This window comes from Polypterus senegalus, chromosome 9 (assembly GCF_016835505.1).
Source record: "Polypterus senegalus isolate Bchr_013 chromosome 9, ASM1683550v1, whole genome shotgun sequence".
In the NCBI taxonomy this organism is placed as follows: domain Eukaryota; kingdom Metazoa; phylum Chordata; class Cladistia; order Polypteriformes; family Polypteridae; genus Polypterus; species Polypterus senegalus.
The window spans coordinates 127,033,170-127,054,414 of NC_053162.1; the positions used below are offsets into that span (position 1 = coordinate 127,033,170).

The 21,245-nt window shown below is 37.4% G+C and overlaps 2 protein-coding genes across 6 annotated transcripts in view; both read left to right on the forward strand.

Moving 5' to 3' along the window:
- The window catches only part of LOC120535759 (protein RER1-like), a 39,449-nt gene extending 29,548 nt beyond the window's left edge, over positions 1-9,901 (forward strand). For all 5 annotated transcript variants that reach the window (XM_039763801.1, XM_039763803.1, XM_039763805.1 and 2 more), the window contains exon 7: positions 9,550-9,901. In XM_039763801.1, coding sequence (XP_039619735.1) covers positions 9,550-9,639 — 90 coding nt within the window. In that variant the 3' untranslated portion in view covers positions 9,640-9,901. The remainder of the gene's footprint in view (positions 1-9,549) is intronic.
- An 80-nt stretch (positions 9,902-9,981) lies between these two features.
- Positions 9,982-21,245, forward strand: part of znf384b (zinc finger protein 384 b) — a 53,305-nt gene continuing 42,041 nt past the window's right edge. The window contains exon 1 of the mRNA XM_039763800.1: positions 9,982-10,761. The gene's annotated coding sequence lies outside the window, so the exon portion shown is untranslated. The remainder of the gene's footprint in view (positions 10,762-21,245) is intronic.

Here is a 21,245-nt window from a genome sequence, read left to right on the forward strand (position 1 = left end):
ATCATATTTGCATGTCACAGTTTTACTCTGGTTAATTTAAACAAGTGCTTAAGTATTAGGAAGCATCACTACATATTATTCCTTACCCATTTTGAACTAATACATTTAGTTTTAACTTAACAAAAAAATGACAAAAAAAAAACATGTATAGTTCCTTTTAAAATACAGTACATAGTATTGCTTTTTAATCAGTGTATTTGAATAGTCTTCAGTTAGATTTTTACCTTAATTTTCGGTCAACTAATTTTTATTGAAATGACAATTCATTTGCTCTGTCATATGTGAATACATTGTGATTTGCACTAGTGTTTACTGATCAGAAACAGAATTTCAAACACTAAGTATAATGGAAAAAATATCATGATTTTAACAATATAGTCTGATGAGAATAGAGATTATTATATATTCCATTATGTTATATATTTCATTATATTATTCATCTGTCCATTTTCTGCTCAACGTTGAGCAAAGCCAAGGCCTGGTTTCACTGATTGCTTGGCACAAAGCAAGAACAAACAGTGCACTAGAAGGCAAAAAATGCCCAATATATAACAACTATTAATTATCTGTTTTATGTAGAACCTTCCAAAATGACTAGAGAATATACATGTAAACATTGTTGTTTCTTTACCTCTCTAAAATACACAAAGTATGGAGACAGATATTTAATTAAAACGTTAATTTTAGAAAACAATGAAAAAAGAGTTAATTTTTGTGATGATGAATAAGAAACAATTTTAGTCACATGGGTTTCTCAGGTACTAAACATATAGCTGAATGAACGTTTGCCTGGAGTAAATGATATAATATAGCATTATTAAAAAAGGGAAACAGTTATTATACTTTGTATGGGCTTGGTGGTAGTGAAGCCCAATAAATATGGTGCATGTTCACTGTAATGTTTCTTACGTACAAATTAAATCATCAAAGATGTGCATCCTTTCAGGACCAGTTGTGGTGTAGACTTTGTGGAATTGTTTTATACCTTCCACTATCTGATGCATGCTATAAGATCTATACCTTATTTGATGTCCAGAATAATTTGAAAGCTCTGAATACCCATTGTTCTCTTCTAGTAACTTTACAGAATTAGCAAATATCGCCACCAAGGATTAACAATGCATTATCATATCCATCAAATGTAGGAATAGTCTCAATGATCAAGCTTAAACTGGACATAATTTAGTGTGCTGGATAAGCTGTTTATTCATTCACTGCAGTTGTCCCAGGATGAGGTCTGGATTGAACAGAGTTTATGTGTTTAATTGTTTTTATGTAGGACAGGCATATTATCTTTTTTTTTCTTTTTTATTATGTACTACTTGTTCTGTGTAGGGGTATTGGAGGGGTTATGCTGTTTTTCTGCTCTAGTTTCTTATTGTTGTCCTTTTTACCGCAGAATAAAATGATCTGTTCACAAATAAGAGATACATATATATCAGTCCATCTAATTTTCTAAAACTGCTTTACCTAGTTTATAGTCATTGGAAATTGGAATGTGCTGTCAGTATTAGATACAATGCAAGAGCCTATTCCCCCACTGCACCTCATGCGTACTTTAAAGATAATGCAAAAAACCTAACTTGCTTCATTCATTTACCATAGCAACTGAAGCCCAGATTTATTGGAAATGTAGAAAATCTAATTACTATCAGTAGTATGAGGCCAGAAATCACTTATTATATTTCGGACAGCTTTCAAGATTGTTTTATTTTTATGAAACATGGTTGTGTTCGATACAAATACACTGATCAGCCACAACATTAAATACACCTGCCTAATATTTTATAGGTCTCTTTTCTTCTGTCAGAATAGCTCTGATCCATTGAGGCATGGGCTGCACAGCATTAGCAGTAGATCATTTTAGTTCTGTGAGTTGTAAGCTGGGGCTTGCATGGATTGGACTTGTTTTTCAGCACATCCCACAGATGATCAATTGGATTGAGATCTCTGGAATTTGGAGGCCAGGTCAACACCTTGAACTATTTGCCATGTTCCTTAAACTATTCCAGAACAATTTTTGCAGTGTGGTCTGCAGCAATCTTTATGGTAGATGGTAGGTGGAAAAGTAACATCCACATGAATGCTAGCACCTGAGGTTTACCAGCAGAACATTACCTAGAGCATTACACTGCCTCTGCCAGCCTAACACCTCCCCATAATGCATCCTACTGCCATCTCTTCCCTAGGTAAATGACACACATGCACCCAGCTATCCACATGATCTAAAAGAAAATGTGATTCATAAGACCAAGCCTCCTCCTTCCATTGCTCTGTGGTCAAGATCTGATACCCACATGCCCATTGTGGGTGCTTTTGGCAGTAGACAGAGTTAGCATAGGCACTCTAAAACAGTTTGCTGCTCTGTAGCCCCATACAGCAAGCTGTAAAGCACTGTTTGTTCTGACACCTTTCTCTCATGGTTTACATTAAGGTTTTCAGCAACTTGCACTACAGTAGCTTTTGTGTGGTATCAAACCAGACAGGCCAGTCTTCGCACCTCATGCACATCAGTGTGCCTTGGGACCACATGACTCTCTCTCTCTGATTCACCATTTATTCTTCTTTGCACCACTTTTGGTAGGTACTAACCACTGTACACCAGGAAAACCCCACAGGACCCGCCATTTTGAAGATACTCTGACCCAGTTGTCCATCACAATTTGGCTCATGTCAGGGATGCTAAGATCCTTATATCTGTCCATTTTTTTCTGTTTCCAACAGATCACCTTCAACAACTGACTGTACACTTGCTTCCTAATGTATCTACCCATTAGCAGGTGACATTGTAACAAGATTATCAGTGTTTATTCAGTTCAGCTTTCAGTTGTTTTAATGTTGTGGGTGATTGATGAATATGGACATCATAAATTCACTGAAAACTTGTAAATGGCCTACTACACTTGCTTGAAGTTTCACACATCTACCTTCTGCAAGTCCAGGTTGTCAACTGAATATGACAGAACATAAGAATATAACACGCAACCTTCTGACCAGTGGGCACACTTTTTACTGTGAATTGCTGTCTAATGCAGGCGGAAACATGGGCAGAGATTAAGGGGTGGCTGGGATGGCCTAACTCCACTAACAGATGCACTATTTTACTAAAGTGAATCTCCAGTAAAGGGTGTGTCTTTCTTAAAAGTTTCTTTTTAAGGCCACAGCTACAGTAATGAAAATATGTTCATAACCAAACAGTACAGTAATTAAATCTGTCTCGCCTTAAGAAAGTTTGTCTGTTCTTAAAACAAACAAATAAACTTCCTGTATAATTTCAATTATTATGGATTAGTTTGTTTCAAATTTATACTGAAAAAGAGAGGTAACTTCAACTTACGTATATTTTGCATGCACCATTTTCCTCTTTTACAGGTTGCATAGACACTCCTATCTTCAAACAGATCCACATTAGTCAGTACAAAATATTTAAATAGCCACAGAGTTCTACTCTTGGCATATGACTGCATGAACAGTGGGTTTGCGGACTGAGCAAGTCTTACACCACTGAGACAAAATATTTAATAAAGCCAACTGTCTGTTGAAGTAAATAAAAATTTTAGAATGCTCCAACTTCCAAAACATTCAATCCAATCCCAAAATGCAACTGAATGTTAACAACATGTGTTAGTTTTCTAACTTGTTTAAAAAATAAGAAAGTACTGTACTTAACAAACGAAAAAGTAAAGTTGATTAATTCATTTACTCACTTACTAACCAACCAAACACTATTTCCCATTTAGTTAAAAAGCTGAAATTTGGTGTAAGATATATCTAGGTCAGTAGGTATTTCAGTAAGAACATTTCAGTATATCAAAATTTATCTCAAAAATACTGTAACGGATTTTATTGAAATTTAGTGGTGTTATAAAATAAAGAAAATTAGCCAGCACACATTTTTTTATTTCTTGATATTTGTCAATAATAATGTTGTAGCGAGGGGCCTATTCTAGTGCACTGCATCCTTTTCTCAGCACAGCAAAGAGAAGTGAATGTGCAGAGTTATGGGGCTTGCCATTTATGCAAATTAAGGCTGCCAGCAGTGGCACTAGCAATAGGGTAGAAGGAATGAAGAAGGTGAAGTGTTATGCAAAGTAAAAAGAGAGGGTATCAGGGCTTGAAGGACTCTTTGATTTAATATACTAATGTCAACCACTCCTCAATATATTATACTACAATCAGCACACTCTAATATCCAAGGGTCACAGCCACACCCCAGCTCCTTCATATCATTTGCTAAAATAAATACACTGAGATCTCAAAGGGGAACCACTAAACTAAAATGTCATGTAAAATTTATAACATATTGTAAGGGGTAATAAGACGTTGACAACACAGAGTATTTCCTGTATTGTTTTACTTCAGCTACAGGATGGGATGTTATGAGGCATGAGCTGTGAAGTGGAAGGAAAAAGATTTAACTAAGTTCAAGTAAAATATCTTTAGCAATAAAGATCAAGTTGGGTTGCCAGGGAGGGAGTATGAATATTAGAAGTGGTTTCCTTATGTGAAACGCAAGCAGGTAGCGACTTTATCAGTTTAAATACTGTTGAAGCTCCGCAAGTGTGTCCTATATGGTCAAGGGAGAGAGGTGGAGAACTGTACATATACAGAACTATAGTTTATAGTTCACAAGATTATTTCTTTTTGCAAAAAAAGTAATGTTTGAACATAAAACTGATGAAAACACGAAAAGTAATGCTTGAGTGAATGACATAAACAAATAAAAATAATAAATACAATAAAAAAATAGTAATATTAATAATGAAAGTAATAGTAATCTCTCAAAATTCTTATTATTCTTACTGATTTTCTTGTTTCAATTTAAAAGAGTACAGTTTCTTCTAGAATTGTGTTTTGCAGTGACTATCAACAAAAGCTAAAGCCAGTCAGTAGGAAAAGCAAGAATTGGTCAATGGCAGGAATGTTAGACACATATAACTTTATTTGTCCCCTGGGGGAAATTTGGCATTTTACAGAAGCTCTGTATAAATAAATAAGTTAGTAAGTATGTGTGTGTGTGTATATATGTGGGGACCTTAAACATGAGACTTTGTGCCAAGAGATTGACCCAGGACTGTCTCGCGGGGATGTAGAACATGAAATTCTTGCAAGACACACCCTACTTACAACCATTATCAAATAAGACCACGGGCAGCAAAACACTCAGTCATGTAAAGACTTTGAGCACACACAGATCCAGGGCTCTCAGTGCATATAAAGCGTATAAGGACAATACGCTATAGATGAAACATCGAAGACAAAGCGAAGAAGAAAGAGCAGTGCGAAGAAAAAAGACTCAAAAGTGTTGGAGAGAAAAAAAATGCAAAAAAGAATAATCATGGTGCAAATTCAGAAAATAAGGAAAGTAATAAGCAGCCCCGAACAAGTGGAATTGAAAAAAAGCACATCCAATCGGGCTCAGAATTAAAAGACAAAGTAGAACTTCATAAAGATGTTCAAAAACGTTGGCGCTATACACATGCAGAGCAGGTTAGAGATTATGAAAGCAGTGGAATTCGAAAGGCTTAAAAAAAAGTTGGCTCGATACAAATGCAGAGAAAGTTAAAGAATATGAAAGCAGGAAAATCAGAAAGTATCAAAAAAATGAAAATAAAGATCGCAGTAACGTAAACAAACGGAAATTATTACTCAAAAAAAGGGAAAATAATCACCCCGGACCAGGTGTCATTGAAAAAAAAGCAAGACAATGCAAGGTCAGAAATAAAAGACAAAGAGTAGAAAACAAAGTAAAACATCATAAAGAGGTTAAAAAACAAGGGGGCCAAACACATGCAGAACAGATTTGAGATAATGAAAACCGTGCAATTCAAAAGATTCAAAAAAAAATGTAGGCGTGATACACATGCAGAGCAAGATACAGAATATGAAAACAGAAAAAAATGAAAGTGTCAAAAAAAAGAAAGTAAAGATCGCATTAGTGCAAACAAAGAGAAATTATTACACGGAGAAATAACGAAAAGGTAAATAAAGATTGATTGTATGGACATAGGCGATATGTCAGAAGTATGTAAATATTGTAAGGCTTGGAAGTTTAAGTCAGAGAATTTCAAAAACGGGGTTTACCTCACATGCATTTATTGGTTACTTTGCAAAAAAAATTATTAACTGCTGATGATGTGGATCGTTTTGTCTGTCCTGAAATCCTAACAGAGAAACCTATCCTGAATTATGGTACAAAGTCATTAAACACATGTCTCACAGACCTCATTTAAAAGATTCAACATGTTGGAACTCGAAAGATTCTAAATAATTGTTTTTAACGAAGTTCTGAAATAAAAGTGAAACTAATGAAATAGCTAAAGAAAAAAAAATCTTAAAAGTGTGTATCCGGAAAACCAAACACGGGGGTTGGCGAGTGAAGCCCCCTAGTGTATAAAATGCCCACTGTATGGTCAGAACAAACATGAAAATGACCAAAAAGGAAGGAGAATTTAAAAAGAAATAAAAGAAAATTTCTGACTTGGCATTCACAGTCAGAGTGAGGTATTGCACAGGCATATTGTTGTTGTTATAAAGGAGCCCGAGTAGCGTTTCTTTACACACTTATACTGAATGGTTCTTTGGCTGAAAGTACTCAGTATTAGTGCGTCAGAGAGAGCATGTGCAACATTGTTCTTAATGGCACTCTGTTTTAACATTCTCCTTTGCTACTACCTCTAGGGAGTCCAGAGTATGCCCCATAACTGAACCTGCCCTTTTAATTAGTTTATTGATTTGGTGGGCTTCTCTAGAAATGATGTTACCAGCCCAGCACACCAGAGTGTAGAAAATTGCACTGACCATAACAACTCCCTTTGAGGGAAAACTACAAATATTGTACACAAAATGAAGTACTGAGTTACTTACATAGCAATTCTGATTAATTTGATTAACCGACTCACTATAACTGAGACCCACTGTCTTTGGAAATTTCCTGGTTGAAGCTGGGTAACACAGTTTGTCAAAACATAAGATGGATCATTGAGGGAGCATGCACATTGACAAGTTCAGCATGAGTCCTTTGCTTTTTGAATAAACTTCCTGTGATTCTAACAAGGACATAATAGCTAAAAACAAGGACAGATGAAGTAAACAAATGCAATAAACCCTATATTGGAGAACGTTAGGCTGTAAAAAGGGTGACTGAATTAAGCAAATTCAAAAATAATAAATTTGGGCTATAACTTAAGTACAGTCATATGAAAATGTTTTGGAACCCCTCAATTCTTTGGATTTTTATCATTGGCTGAGCTTTCAAAGTAGCAACTTCCTTTTAATATATGTCATGCCTTATGGAAACAGTAGTATTTCAGCAGTTACATTAAGTTTATTGGATTAACAGAAAATATGCAACATGCAATATGCATCATAACAAAATTAGACAGGTGCATAAATTTGGGCACTCCAGCAGAGACATTACATCAATACTTAGCTGAGCATCCTTTTTCAACTATAACAGCCTCTAGATGCCTCCTATAGCCTTTGAGTGTCTGGATTCTGGATGGAGGTATTTTTGACCATTCTTCCATACAAAATCTCTCCAGTTCAGTTACATTTTATGGCTGCCAAGCATGGACAGCTTCCTTCAAATCATCCTATAAATTATCAGTGATATTCAAGTCAGGGGACTGTGGCGGCCATTCCAGAATATTGTACTTCACCCTCTGCATGAATGCCTTTGTAGATTTCGAACTGCGTTTTGGGTCATTTTCTTGTTGGAATATCCAACCCCTGTGTAACTTCAACTTTGTAACTGATGCTTGAACATTATCCTGAATAATTTGTTGATATTGAGTTGAATTCATCCAACCCTCGACTTTAACAAGGGCCCCAGTCCCTGAACTAGCCACAAAGCCCCACAGCATGATGGAACTTCTACCAAATTTGATAGTAGGTAGCAGGTGTTTTTTTTTGGAATGCGGTGTTTTTCTTCCGCAGTTTCTGTTTCTAAGGTGCTTAAATATAATTAATAATCCCCACAACCCCGATTGACAAGCAAATATACATGTAAGAAAAGGGGATACAGGAGGAAATAACAAATAACACTGTCCAAAAAAACTGTGATACTACTTTGCAATGTTGAAATGAAAAGAATTGGTGAGGCACAAGGATGTGATGATTTTCAAGGTGTTATGGGGGGTGAAACAGTATGATGGAGGTGCATATAGTGTCATGGAAGTGTTGCATGTTAAATGTAGTTTCGGTAGTCAGGAAAAACTGGTTAGAGCCTTATTATGTGTTTGCCATTATGCCATAATGTTGAATCTAAATCTGTAACAGATGTGCAAAGAAGCATTTTGTATTAAATTAAACATGCACCAACAAGGGTGAATTCCTTGTCAAGTTAATAGTGGTTCAATGAATCTCAGTCTGCTGATAGCATTAAAGATGTGTTTGTTGGACCATTGAGAACTTTAAGAACACCAGAAAATATCAATAGAGTGAGACGGGCTGTAGAGCGGACAGCTGACTTTTGCGTTTAGCACAGTGTCAGTCAGCAGTGTTAAACACGTCAATCTGAACTATTTGCTGAGTTTGTAATCAAGATTTATCCTATTATCGGTATAAAATTTAAGTAGAGCATAAATATTTAGGAATAATTTAGCTACATGACTCAGTGTTACATACTGTTAAATGAAAACCAGGATATGATTAACAATTTAATAACTCCTTCAGAAGAATGTATTGTTAATGGTGGGGCTCATTTGAAAAAGGTTTTTTAAAAATGTTATTTAGGACAATATAAATAAATAGTTACTTAATTAAATTATTTTTTCACTACTGGTACAGTATTCCTTTTCCTGCACCTAGAGTCAAGTGACTATTCATACAATGAGTTTTGAAAGGGTAGTATCATAGCTTTATTAAAGCATTTACACTGGCAGTGATATATTACAGGAATATGTTCACTGATCTAAATGACAGTGATTGTTTTATTAATAATATGTTTGCTTTCCCCTTTTCCATTTTAGTGACATTCATATGAGAAATATGCTTGAATTTAAACAAAAAGCTTTGTGGTTTTTAATATATAGCCATTGTTGTCACTATTATTCTTCTTGTGTCCCAGTATGGTATAAATTTTCTTATTTGGACCCCAGATTAAAATGTTTAATAAGCTCTGCTCTATGGACCTTGCGAAATTAGACTAACATTTAAACTGAAACACACATTTTAAAAATATCTGATGAAACTATTATTATGTATTTCTACCTCAGGAAGTAAATCATTACATTTCTTATGAACATGCCAAATTTGGGTGGCTTACACTAATTCAGACTGTTTTTCAATGTTTCAGTCATTTTAAATATTTCTAAAACAGCAAAGGTTCTAATTTTTACTGCATTTTCTAGTAGCCTGATTACATTTGTTGTAGATATTTGTAGTTTTTTTTGGCATTCTATGATTTTTATATAACACTGGTACCATAAATGTTAATAAAAGTTTTTTTAATGAGATAAATTTAATTTTGAATACTGACTGCTTTTGTTTTCTGTTTTTGAAGTAAGGAATTAAAAATGTATTTATTATTATTCCTTTTTCCTGTAGCACATGATCAAGTTCCGGTATGTGCCGTTCACTCATGGCAAGACTCGCTACCGTGGCAAGGATGATACTGGCAAAGTCTTTGTCAGCTGAATCGCTGGACACCTGACAACAAATTGTTGTTGATTCATGTTTAATCCTAAAAAGTACCGTTAAAAAGACGATGTAAATAATATGTGAGTTGTCTTTGTATAAATTAAGTACATTTCCTCTGTTTAATGTCACGGTGTTAAAGCCCACTGATGTAAACATTGGTTAATAAATCAGGCAAACCTGGGGTGCTAAAAACATTTAAACAACTGTAATTAACCATTGAGTGGATGTAAATATTTCAAATAAAGGAATGAATTAAAAATATTGCCATCAGTTTCCTTTTTGTACACTGTTTGCTGCGCTGGCCATGCCCTTGAAAATCAGTTGTATTCCGATTACGGCATCTTGCGAGAGTATTTTGGAAGTCGCAGGAAAGCAAAAGAGAAATGCTTACTCGAGCCAACGACCACTACATTTTCCACACCAGCTCACTGCGCAGAATCGTCTGTTGTAGACTTGGCAGAGGCAACTATGACGAGAAAAAAAAATCCCGGAAGTCAATATCACCCACGGGCACCTCACCGGAAGTAATGTCTAATCCCGCCTCAATCTGTAATAAAGCCTCAAATGCCGGATATGATGCAATGCGTATTACGGCATGAAATAATACTAATCTTTAATATTTGATTATTACAATATATAAAATACTTCATTTTGTCTTAAGTTTTTAACAAAACCCCACTGACTTTTTTTAACAAAATGAATTTTATTTGTATGTTTTAATTTAATTTGTCCTTACCAGCCGGAAGTGACATATGTCGTTAATATGGTTAATTTGGACCTCATCTTCCGGAAGTGTGGCTGAAGCGCCTCAACCCCCCCTTTCCCGTCAACTGTTTTTCGTTGTTTTGCTACCTGATCAATAATCAATCCTGATTTCGATCGATTCCCTATTGGGGAGTTGGTTTCTACCTCGGTTTTGTTGTGTCTGTGGGCCCTGGGTCCTCAGCGGCCCTAACCCGCGTCTCCGCTCCTGCAGCCGGAAGGAGCTGTGCTTCCCGGCCGATTGCTGGATCTTTTTTTTTTTTTACGACTGAATTTTTTTTCTCTTTTTTTCAATTTTTTTTTTTCAAAGACAGAAGATTTAAACCCGGAAGTTTTCCCCGGTCGCACACAAACGGGGTGAGTACTACACGCACTGGGTGTACTGGGCGAGCGTACTGGGCAATTTGACTATAATTAATGTTGTGTTTTTAAAAAAGGAGAGAGAGACTGAATGAGAGAAACAATCGCCTTGAAACACATCTGCCCAATGGATTCCAACTTTTTATGGTTTAAGATGAGGAAAGCTGTGAATTTCACTAATAAAGAAAGTAGTCAGTCTATAATGTATGATTTAGTTCGGTAGTTTTATTTACACGATGTACGTTTTAGTCTAAGTAAAAAAATAAAATCCCACCCCGTTTTAGCAGTGCAAACTTAGGGCGAGAAAAAGGTTTGCCTTTCGCGGTTCTAGTACAAATGCATCGCAGCGCAAAATTTCTGACTTTGTTTACTGGTATCTCACACGTTTCGTTCTATTATATTCAAATTACAATTGTTGGAGGCCGACTTCACGTTAATCGTTTAGTGTTTATTTAAATTTTAGTGAGACGAAACTCTCTAAATGTTTAAATGAAATTGTAAGCAGATACCAGCGTGTAGTAGAATCTGTGATTCTTCATTTACAATAAAAGAAAAAAGCAAGCCATTGGAATTGTCATTGAGGTCATCTTCTGTTATGCCGAGTACCACTTACTAAAAGGATTCAAAAGCAATGTTGAAATAGGACATTATTCATTAGAAAGGATCGTATAAATAAAAATGTATTCATACTATAGTTTTATATTATTTAAACTATCCTCAGCAAAACGGAAAAGTGTGCTTTGACTTGTTTACGTACAGCTTTTGAATTAGAATCAGGTTTTATTAGTTTTGCCCTCCTAACCATTAAAGTTTCTTCACTTAAAAGTCTGAGCATTCTTCTTTGGTGGTGTAAGGACTGGCATGACGAATTAACTGAAAGGCTTTTAGCTCGATAGATTTTTTTCTAGTTTATTGGAGAGTTCTATTTGGAGTGGCACACTCTTTATGTGCGCGAGGGGCAAGCACTTTTACTCCAAAACCTGAAGTATATTAAGCGTAAGCATGCAAAGGACTTTTCGTCTGTCATATTTTGTTCTCAATAGAATTTTTAGATACTTTATAACATTATATTGACGTCTGATATTTGTTAAAACTGTCTTTTACATTAAACTGTTTTAAATTGTATGAGTGCATGATGGTTTACCACATGTGTTGGTCTGAATGATGAAATTGTTATAAAATGTGCAAGTTTTTGTTCAATTTTGTATTGATACATGTAATATGTAATACGAAAAATTAATAAAATACTTTGCTTGCAGTTGATCATTTCTTTTCTTGTAAATACAATGTATTATCCAGAGATGTTATTTACATCCATGGTGTATTAATAACTTAATTGGCAACTTGTGATAAGTTGTTGAGTGAACAATTGTAATACAGTATAATTTGGACTGTTTCTCATTATTTGCAGAGTTTAAGGAATAGTGTTTTATTTTAAATATTTCTGGAAACTTGCACAGGGGATAAACCTGAGCAAGACCTCAGAATTACAAATAAAAAGGAAGCATTTCCTAATTTTGTATATATTTGCACACATACTGTAAAGTGCAGTTTCTGGTTCCACCCACTATGTGACTGTGAGCAACTCTCTTAACCTTCCATTAGAGTGTAAGGAATAGTGTTTTATTTTAAATATTTCTGGAAACTTGCACAGGGGATAAACTTGAGCAAGACCTGAGAATTACAAATAAAAAGGAAGCATTTCCTAATTTTGTATATATTTGCACACATACTGTAAAGTGCAGTTTCTGGTTCCACCCACTATGTGACTGTGAGTAAGTCTCTTAACCTTCCTGTGCTCTAACAAAAAACAAACACGTGTCAGTACTTTTAATTGTAATAATAAAGTATCCCCTGTAGAAATGTGCGATATAAATAAAGGCTGTTTGTATTGGAATGAGAGTATGTAGTAACATGTTTATAATGTATTCTCCTTCAACGTGCTATTTTATTTATATACAAGTATAAACTTAGAGTGAGCAAAGCTGTGGTGTAGTGAATTTTGCTATTGGCTCACACTTTCAGGAAACTGTCTTTGAAATTCTGGCAAAGCCACTACTGTGAATCTAATATATTCTTTTCATGTCTGCATGTATTTTCCCTGAACTGCAATACTGACTTATTGTAGCAGAAAATGCACACTGCACATATCTACTGGAATTTCATCAGTTCAGTCTCACAATTTCAAACAATAAACGATTACATCTTGCCTGATGAAGCGGCCTGAGTTGCCTTGAAAGCTTGTATATTGTAATGTTTTTAGTTATCCAATAAAATGTGTCATTTTGCTTGGCTTTTCTCTACAAACAAAAAGAAAGCAACATTTTTCATCAATGTTATGCAAATAATAATGGAAGCATTCAATCTCAAGTGTATGCCAAGTACAAAGTTCAGACTACTGCTAAAAGTATAAGAGTAATCTAATAATGATTCTGCATTCATGCTGAAACAAACAGTACACTTTAAGAAAATGTGATAAAAGGATATAAACATCTCATTCTCCAACCTGCCTAATCCAAGAAGCCACTGTTGCAAGGCTTTACTTCAGTAGATACTCATTTGGGACCAGTTTAGGGGTGGTAATTAATGTAACATGCACGTCTTTCCATATGTATGTAAGAGTGGATTACCTAGAGAAAAAAATACAGAGAGATATACAGACAGCATTGCATACATTAGACAAAAGTGCAGAGCACAGTGGCAGCATTCTGCCCAGTAGAAGGAACATTGAATGTGAAGTCTTGGATTTGCTGTAATTATTTTCCAGAAGATAAAAGTCAAAGAAGGATTATTAGGCAATAATTACATGGCTATAAAAAAATACGAAACTGCAGAAAAGCACTTTTTGATGTGTTAATTATATATATATATATATATATATATATATATATATATATGTATATATATATATGTATATATATATATATATATATATATAAAATTTTTTATACATTTAACCTCATAATTTACAGTTATTTTAGAATTCATTTGCACCTGAGAGTATTTGTATCTTTTTAATGCTAGACCTATTGTAAAGTTATTTTCCATTGTTTTTAATGACAATCTTTCATCCAAATGCTTTAGCAGTGAGTGGTTTAGAAAACTGTCTACAGCAGTTTTTGAGCAGTTTCAGCCAAAACACATGTTCCATAGAAACAAATGTTAGTACTTGTAAAATGCTGTTGTAAAAAATGAGCATTTTTGCAGGAAGTCAATTCCTCATCCTGGGTGAACCAGTGGTGAACAGCTTATTAAGACTAAAAAAATGAAATGCAGGTGTCTTCATGCACCTGTGTGTTTTGGTTGTCTTGTGACAGCTGTTGATGAAGAGAATATGTATGCAACATAGCTTGCCATCCGGTGACAGGTACTGAACAGATGTTATAGGCATACATTTAGTTATAATCAGGTTAAAGTTTAGTAAGTTTAGTTCAGATGTTTTAACACTGGCTGACTTAGGGCAGAAAGAACTGTCATTCCTGCCTCAATTACAATGCTAGTATTTGCATGTTTTGTCAAGAGCTGTCATGATGATGACATTTAAGTTGGCAATTATTTTCCATACATAAAAAGACAATTAAATCATTGACCAAAATTATATGTTAATTTTTTACCAATATTATAGAGTAAAGCTAATAATAATTTAACAATACACATTCACCTTATGAAGAAGAGACATTTATTGGCTTTGAATATTGTAACATATGCATAAATATTGCATTGCTTTGTAAACAAAAATTGTACAGGGCAAATATGAAATCATTAACAAGCTAAAAATGAACAATGTAATAAGGCAGAACCTGGCCATATCCCTGTCATCCTTAACCACAGCCAACCATTCTTCTCACTGGCTAGGCCGCCTCTAGGCAAGGAACACTAACATGTTGACCATATCTGTCTCAAGACAGCATCTCTTTGGTGTTACAGTGTTGCCAGCCTTACTGAACATTCTGTCAGTGGCAGTACTTATAATGTAAGAAATAACATAACTGCATTAGTTTAAAAAATGTGTGTTACTATGGAATATTATTCCCAAACCCACCCCCAAAATATAGTTTTCTTGCACTAGTATTACCTTTATCTAGCAAATGTGTTCCCTGCAGCTCTTGGAGTAGACCCTGGTTTATACTTTTTGCATGAAGCTTGTGCGAGGTCAGGAATATTTTTATAGTCAGCAGGTGACAGTGTTTGGTCAATGTCACATACCTAACAATATCACAGTAGAGGAAGTGAGACTTTGCTGATCGAAGAAGAGTTGTGCCTGTTATTACCATCTTTAAGAGGAAAAAGGAAGGTGGAGTAACAGACTCATTAACCAAAAGCGCTAAAGGGAGGGTGAGAATAATATATTTTTGAATATGTGACCTACATGATGAAGAGATGCACTTTAAATATTTTTGCATGTCTATATTCTGCATTGATGTCCTGCTATGTCATATTTAGCCCTTCATTCATCATTCTGACACCCACGCATCTAGCCTTTCCACAAAATTCATCACTTTCAAAAACCCAGCACTATTGGCGGCATGTTTCTGTGCCTGGCATCATTTTTTGCCATGCAGCTCTTGCAAACCAGAATGCATCAAGTCAAAAGGTATCGAACAAAAGTTATACATATTATCCTAAATATGCCGTGTGGTAAATTTAATCTGCCCAGTTTAGGGTTACAGGGAGCTAGTGATCATCACAGCAGCATTGGGTGTAAGGCAAGAAAACGATGTGCTTTAGCAGCCAGCCAGGAGATGTGATCGCAGGCCTCTAGTGCTGTGTTTGCACATTTTCTCTTCGTTGTCCAGCGAGTTGCTTCTTATAGCTGGTTTCTCCAGCCATTCCTTCCCCTCGGACAGCTCCCAGATGCCTGTAGTCCCTCTCAGTTCCTGTTCTAGGTTAGCTACAGTATTTATGAAACACAAGAAAATCTTTAAATTTGCTTGTGTTTCTGGTCAATTTCATGAAGGTTCTTGGATTATATTATTTAATAACAAATGCTGGCAAGTGAAGTGTACAGTTTTTCATACAAAATAAGAAAGAATACGCAAAAGTAATATACTGTTTGTAACACATTACATTTTATAATAAGTAACTAGGTAACATATTTAGTTAGTTTCTTTGTAAACTACATTCCGTGGGTTATATTATTTAATAACAAATGCTAGCCAGTGAAATGTACAGTTTTTCGTACAAAATAAGAACGAACATGCAAAAGTAACATACTGTTTATACACATTACATTTTATAATAAGTAACTATCCATCCATCTATCCATCCTCTTCCGCTTATCCGGGGTCGGGTCGCAGGGGCAGCAGCTTAAGCAGAGAGGCCCAGGCTTCCCTCTCCCCGGCCACTTCTTCTAGCTCTTCCGGGAGAATCCCAAGGCGTTCCCAGGCCAGCCGGGAGACATAGTCCCTCCAGCGTGTCCTGTGTCTTCCCTGGGGCCTCCTCCCGGTTGGACATGCCCGGAACACCTCACCAGGGAGGCATCCTGATCAGATGCCCGAGCCATCTCATCTGACTCCTCTCGATGCGGAGGAGTAGCGGCTCTACTATGAGCCCTTCCCGGATGCCTGAGCTTCTCACCCTATCTTTAAGGGAAAGCCCAGACACCTTGTGGACGAAACATTTCAGCCGCTTGTATTCGCAATCTCGTTCTTTTGGTCACTACCCATAGCTCATGACCATAGGTGAGGGTAGGAACGTAGATCGACTGGTAAATTGAGAACTTTACCTTACGGCTCAGCTCTTTTTTCACCACGACAGACCGATGCAGAGCCCGCATCACTGTGGACGCCACATTGGTCCACCTGTCGATCTCATGCTCCATTCTTCTCTCACTCGTGAACAAGATCCTGAGATACTTGAACTCCTCCACTTGGGGCAGGATCTCTCCCCCAGCCCTGACAGGGCACTCCACCCTTTTCCGGCTGAGGTCCATGGTCTCGGATTTGGAGGTTTCTGATTCTCATCCCAGCCGCTTCACACTCAGCTGCAAACTGTTCCCGAGAGAGCTGAAGATCACAGCTTGATGAAGCAAACAGGACAACATCCTCTGCAAAAAGCAGTGACCCAATCCTGAGTTCACCAAACCGGACCCCTTCAACACCCTGGCTGCTCTTAAAAAATTCTGTCCATAAAAGTTATGAACAGAATCGGTGACAAAGGGCAGCCCTGGCGGAGTCCAACTCTCACTGGAAACGGGCTTGACTTACTGCCGGCAATGCGGATCGAGCTCTGACACCGGTTGTACAGGGTCTGAACAGCTCTTATCAGGGGGTCCGGTACCCCATACTTCCGGAGCACCCCCCACAGGATTCCCCGAGAGACACGGTCAAACTGCTTTTCCAAGTCCACAAAACACATATAGACTGGTTGGGCAAACTCCCATGCACCCTCCAGGACTCTGCTAAGGGTCCATTGTTCCGCGACCAGGACGAAAACCACACTGTTCCTCCTGAATACATGGTTCGACTCTCCGATGGACCCTCCTCTCCAGAACCCCCTAATAGAATTTTCCAGGGAGGCTAAGGAGTGTGATCCCTCTGTAGTTGTAACACACCCTCTGGTCCTCCTTTTTAAAGAGGGGGATCACCACCCCGGTCTTCCAATACAGAGGCACTGTCCCCGATGTCCATGCAATGTTGCAGAGACGTGTCAAACCAAGACAGTCCTACAACATCCAGAGCCTTGAGGAACTCCGGGCGTGTCTCATCCACCCCCAGGGCCCTGCTACCAAGGAGTTTTTTGATCACCTCGGTGACCTCTGTCCCAGAGATGGGGGAGCCCACCTCAGAGTCCCCAGGCTCTGCTTCCTCATTGAAAGGCATGTTAGTGGGATTGAGGAGGTCTTCGAAGTACTCCCCCCACCGACCCACAACGTCCCGAATCGAGGTCAGCAGCGCACAATCCCCACCATATACGGTGTTGACACTGCACTGCTTCCCCCTCCTTAGACACCGGACGGTTTACCAGAATCTCCTCGATGCTGTCCGAAAGTCATTCTCTATGGCCTCTCCAAACTCCTCCCATGCCCGAGTTTTTGCCTCAGCAACCACCAAAGCCGCATTCCACTTGGCCTGCCGATACTTATGAGCTGCCTCCAGAGACCCACAGGACAAAAAGGTCCTATAGGACTCCTTCTTCAGCTTGTCGGCATCCCTCACCGCCGGTGTCCACCACCGGGTTTGGGGATTGCCGCCACGACAGGCACCGACCACCTTATGGCCACAGCTCCGGCTAGCCGCCTCAACAATAGAGGCACGGAACATGGCCATTCGGACTCAATGTCCCCCACCTCCCACGGGACCTGGTCGAAGTTCTGCTGAAGGTGGGAGTTGAAGCTACTTCCGACAGGGGACTCTGCCAGCCGTTCCCAGCAGACCCTCACTACACGTTTGGGCCTACCAGGCCTGACGGGCATCTTCCCCCACCATCATAGCCAACTCACCACCAGGTGGTGATCAGTTAACAGCTCCGCCCCTCTCTTCACCTAAGTGTCCAAGACATGTGGCTGCAAGTCCGACGGCAGGACCACAAAGTCGATCATCGAACTAAGGCCTAGGGTGTCCTGGTGCCAAGTGCACATATGAACACCCTTATGCTTAAACATGGTGTTCGTTATGGACAATCCGTGATGAGCACAGAAGTCCAATAACAAAACACCGCTCGGGTTCAGATCGGGGGTAACTAGTAAGTAACTAGGTAACATATTTAGTTAGTTTTTTTGTAAGCAACATTCTCCCAACACTAGACATGATTAAACGAGCACCAGTCAAATATTACATGGTGGAAATAGTGATAGAAATATGACATTTCTGTTTCACCCAGCTAGCTTTATACACATGAATGGAAACAATTCTAATGATTATCCAAAGTAGTCATGGTCAGCTCAAATAACTGCAATTAGGCAATTATGTAATAATTGTGACAGGCTAGGTTCTGCCCATGCATTTCTGAATTGATTGTAATTATTGAATGTGTTTAACTGTGTATCATTATCTGTTTTAACAATGAATAATAAATGAGTCAGTAATATTTCTCAATTAACAAAATACATTAAGTCCTTCATGTGCTGTAAAGTAATATCCATCCCATTTTTTCATTCCAAACGTGTGCTTCTGAAAATTCACGCTGTGATCATTGAACGCTGCACCAACCAACTGATTGTTTAGTTTGACTTTGGTGTGGAGTGAATGCTTTGTCACTTTTAAAGACTGCAAATCTAAAACTGGACAGGAAGCGAGAAAAGAACTTTGAAAATAATAACACAGTCTGAAAAGCAGACTTTACGGGAACACTCTTGAGAAAGGGAGCACCAATTAAATCACCAATTAAATGAGAGGTTCAGTCTCACATGGATACAGAGGAAAGGCACTGAAGGTACACATAGGCAAGAGATAGCGAATATATTTTAATTTTTCTCATACCTGTCTCCAACAGTTACCATGGCTAGTCAACTAATAACTACAAACGTGTACAGGTATATACTACTGTATATAAAAGTGAAAGTTGGGTGATCAAATTTATTAAACCAAAAGGAGAAAAAGAAACAAATTTAAATGACAGCTTTCCAAGAAAAGATACACCTGTCAGTGGTCCATGTTCCTTTGAAAACAGTCAAGGAGACCAGCTGGCTGCCCATCTCCTCGTGGGTGTCCTTCAGTACAGTACAGAACATGCTGATGTCTGTAATTGTACAGAGAATACATGCACCTGTCACTTTTCCTGCCAGAGCTTGTCAACTATCTTGTATATCATTTCATGGTTCTGTGGTGTATTTTTGTCAAGTTAGCAGTGCTGGTGCAGCAGGATACAGAGGAATACTGAGAATTGGAAAGGCTTAGTAACAGCTGATAATGATTGCCGTAATTTCAAATGACAAAAATAATGAAACAGTACCATATACAGCTTCCAATACCCTATATTTAATTGTAAGAATGATGGGTATCCTTGTTAGCTTTAGCATAGAAATCATCTTGTGATCGCACTTTATACTGTGCACTGTGAGCGTTAAATTTGTTTGGGTAAATGGAGTCAAAACCAATTATGGCTTTACATGTAAGGAGAATTATGAAATTGTCTCTAAATCTAATTGGATGTCAGTAAAGAGAGGCTTACATCCAGGCATTAAATATTAATACTTATTCTAGGTAGAATCCTTGTGGCAATAGTTTGAATTAGCTGCAAGTTGGAAATAGAGTGGTTTTAACATCCTTGAAACCAATTCATGACCTAACTGTTTTGTATCCTATATAACAGAAAATCGCCTTCATTTCTTTTATTGCTCAGCTGGAAAAAGAACACCTTAGTTCAATAATATATAGTAAATATTAAAATACCTATCAGTCACCAATTTAATACTTAAACTACATCTGAATTGAGAAAAAAAACACATTTATTTCAAAATTCCAGTACCTCTGCGTTCACGGAAAGTCCAAAAACTTAAGTCTTCATGTCATTTTGAAAGTTAAAGATAAATTTAAGTTGTCTGTGTCAAAAGATGTGCCATGACGAAGGTGCAAGGACCATAAAGAATTGGGCAGTAGATGTGTTAGTTGTTCATTGGAGACCAACCGTACAACACTCTCCATAATGTTTCGGACAAAGACACATTTTTCCTTGATTTACCCACTGCTTCCCAGTTTAAAATTACAAATCAAACAATTCGGGCATGATTAACATACACATTGAAAACTTTAATATAAGGGTGTTTGCTTACATTTTAGTCATAATTACAAGACTTTTTACTGTATATGTGGTCCACCATAGTGTTTGAGATAATTGACAATTTGTGATTACTCAGGTGGGTTTCATTTCTTCGTTACTACAGTAATAAGATACCTAGGGTTGCTTCTACTTAACAGACTACCTTTGAAGTCTATAGTTGCCATTGTTCAATATGAGGACAAGAGCTGTGCCAATGAAAGTCAATGAAGTAATTAAAAACAAGAACAAAACCATTAGAGACATCAGTAAAATGCTAGGATAACCTAAATCAACTATCTGGAATCTCATTTATTAGAAAGAACACACTGGTGAGCTAAGGAAGACCTCCACTGCTGATAATAGAAGAATCCTCACCATGGTAAAGAAAAAGCACCAGATGCCTGAGCGACAGATCAGAAACAGTCTTCAGGAGGCAGAGGTGTATGTATTAATCCTCAGAAGAATTAATACAAATACCACACTACAAGATTCAGACTGCTAGTTTCCTACAAAAACAGGATGGCCAGATTACTGTTTGCGAAAAAGTACTTAAAGGAGCCTACAGAATTCTGGAAAAGGGCCTTGTGCACAGATGATACAAAGATTAACCTGTATCAGAGTGATGACAACATCCAAGTGTGGACATGAAAAGGAACTGCCTAAGATCCAAAGAATATCACCTCATCTGTTAAAGATAGTGGTAGAGGGGGATATTATGGCTTGGGCATGTATTGCTGCCACAGGTACTTGCACACTTATCTTCATTGACGATGTAACTGCTG